General features: G+C 40.4%; 1 protein-coding gene across 2 annotated transcripts in view; it reads left to right on the top strand.

The window, feature by feature from the left end:
- Positions 1-9418, top strand: part of LOC136838960 (isoaspartyl peptidase/L-asparaginase) — a 191354-nt gene that overhangs the window by 50945 nt on the left and 130991 nt on the right. For both annotated transcript variants that reach the window (XM_067104660.1, XM_067104655.1), the window contains exons 2-3: positions 1786-1881; positions 2070-2223. In XM_067104660.1, the coding sequence (XP_066960761.1) occupies positions 2110-2223 (114 nt within the window). In that variant the 5' untranslated portion in view covers positions 1786-1881; positions 2070-2109. The remainder of the gene's footprint in view (positions 1-1785; positions 1882-2069; positions 2224-9418) is intronic.

The raw sequence follows: 9418 nt of genomic DNA, 5'->3' as shown, positions 1-9418 counted from the left end.
TAAGAATTTTTAGAGGGATTTTTGCATTTCCTTGAATTATGCATTTCATGTAGGTTCTGGAACCTATCCCTGTGTAAAAATGGGGGAGCACTGTATATATAATATATATATATTATATACATATATGTATATTATATATATAATTGTATATAAATATAAATATATATATATATATATATATATATATATATATATATATATATATATATATATATATATATGTATATTATATATATATATAATTATATATATATATATATATATATATATATATATATATATATATATATATATATATATATATATATATATATATATATATATATATATATCTAATATGTGTATATATATATATATATATATATATATATACATATATATATATATATATATGCATATAATGTATATATATATAATATATATTATATATATATATACACACACACACATACATACATACATACATACATACATACATATACATACACATACATACACACACATACGCAGAATAACAGGAAATACAAGTGTTTACCAATAAGCGCAGGAGAAGACAGGAAAAGAAATTTAGTCAGTGCACACAGAATCATTTAGCTTTACAGATTGAACCTTTACTTTAAAGTAAACTCCTGAAAGACTTTGGTTGTTTATGAAGATGGAATGAGATTTTCAGTCCTAAGCGCACGGAAATGTGGTACTGTTACTAATGGATGATTGGGCAAGTCCATTGAATATTAGCCTATATATATCTACTAATAGACCTGCAATGTGCAGTATTTTGATTTTATATACTTAGCCCTTGTAATAGGATTCAACTGTTTGAATGCAACTCATGTTAATGGTCAATGAGACAGATTTTTATGCTCATATGTCCGGTCAGTATCAGTATTATCCCTTGGGTGCACTGTAATTGCTTACAATACCTATTTAGTGCCAGCATTATGCTTTAATGTGATTCAGTTTGGTATTCTCATAAATACAAAACAATAATGTTATTAGGAGAGGATAAGTGGGTACATGAATATGCAGTTGTATTTTATAAGAGGGGGTCGTAAGATAATGTATGGTTTTGATAATTCTATTTGAAGTTTATAAAGCTTTCCAACCTTTTCTCTGCAAATGCATGGTTAGGCTAACCCATTAAAAGTTACGGTCAGGTAGATGTGTTGCACAGATTAAGTGGGCTAGGTTGCTATTGTCATGCTTTTTGGGGAAGGTATATTTTCATTTTTTTAAGACAAAGCATATATACTGTCACTGTTTTCCCCCCAGTGTGGTTTCCACATAAATATAAGATATAGTAACTGAAATGTACAAAAATAAGAGTGAACAAGTAATAGTGGTTTGTCCAGTAATAATAATGGTCAGTAATGTACTAAGCACAAGACAGCCATTTGGGAAAATGTGCCTCGTGTTTAACAAGAAGTTAATTTATCATATATTTAATGTTACAACCTAGTTTTACAATACTGTATACTACTGACATTGTACTTACTCCTTATGGCAACTGTTATTTGTACTTACTCCTTACAGCAAGTGTTATATTTTGTCTTGACAAATACTAAATAGTAGCCTATAAAAGACAGCACAAAAGGTTGAAGAACAAATACTAAATAGTAGCCTATGCAAAACAGATAAAGAGCATTTCCTTTTCTGATTCCCTGTCATGTGCTTGGGGATTTTTTTTTACTGCTCTTGAAAGTATGTGGCCAGGTTTTTTATGTGTAGACTTTTCATTTTTTTTTTTAATTCTCCTAACATTCATTTCTTTTTCTTTATTTTCAGGGAACTTCCTATCATCAGTGGTGTAATAGGTTGTACATAGGAATATTTTGTCATAAACATTGTATGGTGCTTTTTTATTTTAAAGTTAAAGAATAGGTAAGAAATCCATTAGTTTTTTCTTGACCTAAAGTTTTATATTTATCTACTGTATTTTGTTGAATCTTATATTTTAAATATGATTTGCAAAGATATTTTAATTGAACTTACTCAATAAAATGATAAAAAGTGCTTAGAAAATTGTTAATGTTTTTTATCCTTGACATACTGTACCTGTTTAATGACAGACAGACTGTGGGAAAATATCCATTCATAAGAAGACCTAAAATGTCTGAGGTTGAACCTGTAGTGGTAGTTCATGGGGGTGCTTGGGCTATTCCTGAAAAGCTCTGGTCTGAAAGTCTGGATGGCGTGAAAACCGCAGCCCGTTGTGGGTACAAGGTAAAGAAAAATGTCGTGTTGTTTAGTTTTATATTTGTAAAACTCCTGGTTTTATATCTTCATTTACTGACCACTTGGTTAGGATGAAGCTATAACTTATGCATTTTTATTAATAGAGTGTAAAGTAGTTTTATTATAACATTAAGTCCAGCCTTGTATGTGTTCAGATTTTTAGCTTGGTGTTCTGGTCAAACTATTTGAAAGTATTAACAGACCACTGAACACAAATAGTAGATTTACAGGGCTTACCCAGTAGATTTGCTCTTAAATAATGAGAAAGTTAGGGGCAAGACTAAATTAAAGATCACAAGGTAGGTGGGAAGGGACCAAAGTGAACATAAAAGAAATTGAGACCAAGAGTACAGTGTAGAGAATATCTAGTAGTACTGTATAGCATGCAGTGAAGTAGGCAAGGCACAGTGTTTGCAAGCCCCCTTGTGATTGTAATTTTTGCAGAATTTTATCCAGTTGCAGTTATAAAAAAGCTTGCAGCCAGTAGCAGTGAGACTTCTGCCCTCAGTTGCACTTATTTGTTGCACACTAAAATTTTGTTGACTTGTTTAGCCCTGTATTTGAGGTACTTGATAGAAGAACCATCAGTGGGACATTTTTTGAATTGGAAAATGGCTTCAAAGTTGAAACTTTGAGTTGCAGTTGATTTTTTATGGAACCTAACAAAAACTTCTTTCAGTTTTCTTCTGAATATGGAAAGAGAAACCCACAAGATTCCTGTGTATGCTTGTTTACTTGTAAATATTTACATGTTACTTTTAAGCTCAGTACTTTCAGATCCTAACTGTGACCCTTTTTCCAAGAGATGGGGTAGTCAGGCTGGTTCAAGATAGCAATCTTCTGGAACTTCTCCCTGTGCTGTCATTTATATGGCGGCTGTCTTGGTTTCCATTCTCTTGAGAGTTGTTAATCTCCTCCTGTTGGTCTGATATCCTTGTGGTATGTGAGTAGTCACCATTGGTCTGTTGGGCAGGAGACCTAACCTCCAGGTCAGAAGGGTCGATCTTAGCTTGTTTTAATATTAAAAGATGAAACATGGGATCTTCTGAAATTAAATCCTTTGTTTCCTTCTATCACTTTTAATCTGTCTGATGAGTGCCCCTTCCACTACCCTCCTATGACTGATGTTATTGCTTTTGTATATAAGCCTACTGTTTTTAAAATCCATCCCTATGGTCCTTTTCCCAACAATGCTAATATAGCACTCCTGTGAGTTGAGCTGTACTGCCCTCCTGTGTTCTTGGATTCTAGTCTTATTTTTCCCATATATTTGTCTCACAATTGTTGCAATTGATTATGTATACTCCCCTATATCATCTGCATTACTGGCTTCTCCTTCAATTTATTTTTACATACTTTGTTTTTACAGTGTTGTCAAGGTATACACAAATTATATTTAATTTCTTTCATTTTTGATGTAATTTGTTTCATTTAGGCATATAAGGAGGAAACTATTTTCTTGTTTTCTGTATTCCATGTACTCTCTGCATTTCCTGTAAAAAAATCTTCCTAGCTGTTGAGTGCCCTTTTCGAACCATTCCCGGGTATGCTAAGTAACAAGCTTTTATCAATGTAATTTTCTTTATCTATCTTACAGGGTCACACGTTCTCATTGCCTAAGAAATAAATGCTAGAACACCCATTTTGATAGCATAACTGTGAAAAGAGAAGAAATGAATATCACGAGTTTGTGTGTGTGGGGCTTTCTATGTGCTGAATTCATATCCTATTTCTTCCTTTCTATCAAGATGTCTAAAAGGGCAGTTTATTATTGTTACTTTTTCTAGAGTGGGTGGATGTTGTTATCAAAACTATTGAGTTTGTCTAGAAAAGTTTCTATTTCACTTTCATCAGCCTGCGAATGGCAAAAAATATCATCCACATATCTCCATCAACCCTTTCAATTTTAAGTTAGGGACATTAATATTAGGAACTAGATTAGTCTCAAAATATTCCATATATATATTAGCAAGTATTGGTGATAATGGGGACCCCATAGCTACTCCATATTACTGTTTGTATACTTGTCCCTCAAGCGTAAAATAAGTATCACTAACACATAATTTGATCAACTCAAGAAGACACTTATTTCTAGGTTTGGATTGAAAATGCCCTCATTATGTTTAGTCTGTAGAAATTCTAAAACTTTATCTAGGGGACATTGGTGATAAAGGGATTTTGTGGAAAGGAAAAATCTATTTCTGGAGGACACCGTGTCACCCGATGAAAAAAGTCCATTCAAGCACTTATTTCTAGGTAATTCCGTTGCTAGATGCCAGAAAGCTAAATGAAATGCTGGGTTACTACCCCCAAGCGAGGCTCCATCAGATGGGTCGTGTATGGAAAGGGTGAACTACAAAACACAGAACCTTATCCTATAGAGTCCCAGGTCAAAAGTCCCATAGGGAGGTGCCGTTACAAACCCATGTACCACCCGTGGACCACAAAACACCGCTAAGTCGCATTCCATGAAAGCAGCACCCCACTAGAATGATGTTTTACTATGGGAGGGACATGACACATGGTGGAGGTGGGTCGCCGGGTGACACGGTCCCCTCTCCGAAATAGATTTTCCTTCGTCAAAATCCCTTTCTGGATCGGGTCCCGTGTCAACCCGATGAAAATTTAACAGAGAAATAAACATAATTCTTAAACTAAAAGATAAAAATTCTAAAGGGACAAAAGACCCGAAGGTCCAAAAAACTTTTCAATCACTAGTAACAATAACAATAATGTACAAAAAGAAACTGATGTTAGCTTAAAATTAACATGACAGTGTGAAAAAGTACATAAACAAAATAACTATACAATATTGAAAACCTTATAACTTAAATGTGTCATTTAGACAAATACATGGATAACACAGCCAGGTGAGAAGTCAAGGCAAGCCTGACTGAAATGACCGTAAAGGGGATAACTGAGGCAGTGGAGGAGGAAATGACTAGGAATCAGAGGGAACCAGAGGAGGACAGCGTTCCTGCGCGACTGCTGAATTTAAGGCTACAAGGATTTCAAATGAGTGACGTTTGAAAACCAAGGTGACTTCCAACCGGTGTACCTGGTAAGATCGTGAAATTCATGTAATGAAAGTAATTAATGGAGGTGGCCACAGCTCTGATATCATGAACTTTTGGGACTGAGTCAGGGTTAGCCTGCTTGATAAAGTAAAAAGGATCTGTTGTCTAATAGCAGACATAGAGAGGAATTACCCCCCTCCTTCCTGATAAAAGAGGCCCAGAGGAGATGTGAGAGGACCTGTCTAAATAAGCCCTCAAGTATGAACTGGACACAGGGACAGGTCTAGAGGCAGAGGAAGAATTTTCCAAGCGACCACCTATGCAGGATCTTCATTTTTGGCCAGGAAGGTAGGGTGAGGAATCAGCAAAACCTCCCTGATGGAAGGAAGTCGTGGTTGGGTTCCCTAGAGTGCAGACAGCTCCGAGAATTCTAGCACCCGAAGCCAGGCTAACTAAAACAACGTTTTTCCTCAACAAGGAAGGTAGGGCAGGATTGATTGCCGATATCTGAGGCTAACTTCAACGTCATTTAGAAACCAGGAAGCGTGTGTGGGCGGATTACTGGCCTCAGGCGTGCACATGCTTTAGGGATGGAAGAAAGTAAGGGTCTGTGAGGTCAATTTTGAAACCATACAAGAACACTTTCGTAGAGCGACTTGACTGTAGTAACAGTACTAGCGGCTAAGCCCTTCTCAAACAGTGATCTAAAGGAGATTGCTAAATTAATGGTCATTACTGTAGCCTCAGATTCTCTTAAAGAGTGCTAGTTTCTTAATTGCTGATCGTACTGACGAAGAGTGGAAACCAGCTTATCTGATTCTAAGAACATGGTATTGACAGGATCAACGTTAGCATCCCTTTTGAGCCGCCAAACTTCACCAAAGTCCACAAAGCCAGGGCATTTTGGATTTTGAGGAAGCTGACACAGTCTGAGTTTGTACTACTTGTGTTAGTTTAGGACTGGGGATTAGGATGTGGCGAATTTCAGTTCTAGTAGAAGAAACCAGCTGCTCTTTGGGTAGTAGGGAGCCACTAGAGCTACTTGACCCTTGACGTCTCAGTTTGTGGAGGACTTTCAACAACAAGTTCACTGGAGGAACAGATGAATCACCTTCCACCTGTTTCCAATCCAATGACATTGTCCGTGAAAAGAGCTTGAGGGTCAGGTTGGGAGCTACGTAATGAGGAGCTTGTTGTTGAGCAGTTGCGAACAAATCTACCTCCAGACCGGAACTAGTTGGCAATCAATTGAGCGAACCCCTGTCTGGGACCACTCCGACTCGAGGAGTTGTCCTGGAGAAAGAATCTGCTCTGACGTTCGGACCCTGCAAGATGGGTGGCAGATAGGTGCCACTTGTTCTTACCCAGGCCAGGAAGAAAAGTGCAATCATTACCTGGTTGATCCTGCTCGATTTTGAACCTCTCCCCTGTTTATGCAGTGGACTACCGTGGCTGTCCAGAACCAGTCTTATGTGAATCTTCTTGGGGAAGAAGCTTCTTCAAGGTAAGAAGACGCCATGGCCTCCAGAACATTTATATGGAACTGGCGGAACATGAGGACCAAGTCCCTGTACTTCTTGGTGTTGAGAATATCCTCCCCACCCGGCAGGGGCGTCTGTGGATAACCAACGCCGGAGGAGGAAATTGAAGGGGACTGACTTGGACAGGCTCTTGACAGACGACCAAGGGCCAGTCGCTTCTTCAAGATGCCAGGAATCAGAGACACCTTGTCCCTGAGACTGATATTTGCCCGACTCCGCCACACTCTGTTGATATCCTTCAGTTTCACTTTCAGCAACAGGTCTGTCACGAAGCGAACTGAAGGGCCCAAGACTCGTTCTTGGAGTCCTTGAAGCCCTTTTGGATTTGAAACTGTCTGGTTGCTCTGGCTATCTCCTTCCTCTTGGGAGGAGGAAGAAAACTTGTGAGAATTCAGATCCCACTGGATTCCTAGCCATTGAAAACAACTGCAGGAACCAGGCGGGACTTCTCCCTGTTTACGAAGGCCAGGATTCTAGAAAAGTGCGACCACCACGGATGTAACTCTCGGCATTCCCGGCGCTGGATGCCCAGATGATCCAGTCATCGAGATGCAGCGACCAGCGTAATCCCTTGAATCGGAGTTGCTGTCGACCGTGTCTGTCAACTTGGTAAAAATCTTGGGGGCTATGTTGAGGCCGAAGGCATCACCTTGAAGGAATATGCCTGCCTTCGAGCCTGAACCCCAGAAAGGGGAGAACCTTCACTTAACCGGGACGTGATAATGGCGTCGGAAAGATCTAGAGAAGGTGGTTACGGCTCCCGCGGGGCAGTAGGGTCGAACTTTGGGAGACAGTAAGCATCGAAACAATGCATAGCCAGATGTAAAGAGAATTCAAGGCAGGACAAGTCAGAATTACTCTCCGTTTGTTGGAGACAACTGCTGGAACACTGAAGAGCCTGCCTTGGAACTTCAGAGACCTCCACTTTTCATATAGCCTGTTTCTGTAGGAAGTCCTCCCACAAAGTCTCGAGATCCTGGTGCGTGGCCACAGTAAAACTTGACTGGTGGAGGGGATTGTCGATCAACTCCAGCCTAGGCCCTTGGAAACTATACTCTGAGCCCAGGGACAGAAGGTCCCACGAGCTCGAAAATGATGCAGCCTCCCGCCCACAGGATGTATGTCATCGGTCCTGTGATTGCTTCCCCCTCTGGAGCCTCTACCTCCCCTGTTCCTGGGAGAGGAGGGGGCTCCCCTTCCCGGCCCAGCCAACGGGGCTGTGCCCTCTGGTTGATTGTCTGGGCGAAATTTCCCCTGACTTTCATATGCAGGATTGAAAAGCTGGGAGGAGACATAGGAAGGAGCAGCCAAAGACTGATGTGCGGGTTTACCAGGACATACTGAGGTGGAGGATGGGAGGAAGGGTCGAAGGTTGACTTTATAAGGAACCTGGACCAGGACTGAGCTGGAAAGGCGTTTGAAGTGTTTAAATTTCTTACTGGACTTGGTGGGAGGGCTGGCAAGATCAGACTGTTTTTCCTTTTATAGGGCAGGCCCCAACGGGAAGCAGGCTTTGATTGACCTAACAGCCTCAGATAAGACTGCATCAACTTCTTCTTGTGGGAAAAGATTGCTTTTAGATCGAACTCTTAAGAAGCTTATTAGGTTCATGCCGAACTGTGGCTGCTGAAAAGATGTGCTTCCGGCAGGCCAGTCGGGCAGTCATAAAGTCAAACAGATCTTGTTGAAAGCTTCGCCAAGAGAGATTTAGGCGTCCAAGACCTGGAACAATGGATCTTCTCTGTAAACCAAAAGTTGCTTCGCTAAAACCAAAGAGTTCAAAGACCTGGCGAGCCTTTCCTTAGTATCAGCCTCTGTTTTCAAGAAGCGACTCGAGGATCTTAGGAGCTGCTCACTGAACAGATCAGAGGCGCCAGTCTGGAGTCCAACCGAGTCACCGTGGCGTATTGAGGCTCCCTTCAGAAGTCAGTGCCTCCGGGAAGGCGAGCGTGTAGGGTCCGTCTCACGGAGATGAGGAAGGGTTTACCTTGAAGCAAGCCTGGCTAGTCAGGAGGCCACTTTGAAGCGCAAGGAAAGGAGAACATCACTGAGAGTGAACATAGTGAACACTCCCTTAGCTGGTGTGAGCTTAGTGTTCTCCGCTTGCCACTCCGTGGGGTCCTCATCAAAGGCGACTGGGCTTGGTCCTAGGATGAGATGACCGTCTCAAGGGACTTTATCAGACATGTAATGCATCGAACACTGGGTTAAAGGGGAAACAAAAAACTTAAAGTACAAGCGTAAATAAAATTCCCAGAAGCCTACGAGAAGGGAAGGGCCAAAAAATAAGGCATGTAAAAATGAATTAGTAAAAAGCGAATAGGCTCTGGGAAGCCCACGCCTAAACACCAGCCCTCAACTTTCGAAGCAAGGGAAACAAACGTTAGTCAATCAAAATCACTAATTAGACCTCATGAAAAGGAAAACCTAAACACGAGAGGAACCGTGAAAGATTGAAAAACAGAGCGACCCAAGATCACGAAACGCATGGAGGTCACGTGAGGCCGTGAAGGAGATGAGGCCGGGCGTTCTCGTCAGCAATTATTAAACTAAAGAAATAAAGGCCTCAATCGCCTCAACTAAAAAAACGAAACAGTGGTACTCAACCAGGGTGAAAGACCTTGT

The sequence above is a fragment of the Macrobrachium rosenbergii genome, chromosome 1, assembly GCF_040412425.1.
Source record: "Macrobrachium rosenbergii isolate ZJJX-2024 chromosome 1, ASM4041242v1, whole genome shotgun sequence".
NCBI classification, from domain to species: Eukaryota; Metazoa; Arthropoda; class Malacostraca; order Decapoda; family Palaemonidae; genus Macrobrachium; species Macrobrachium rosenbergii.
The sequence above is the reverse complement of the archived record's forward strand: the minus strand, read 5'-3'. Positions and strand labels throughout refer to the sequence as shown.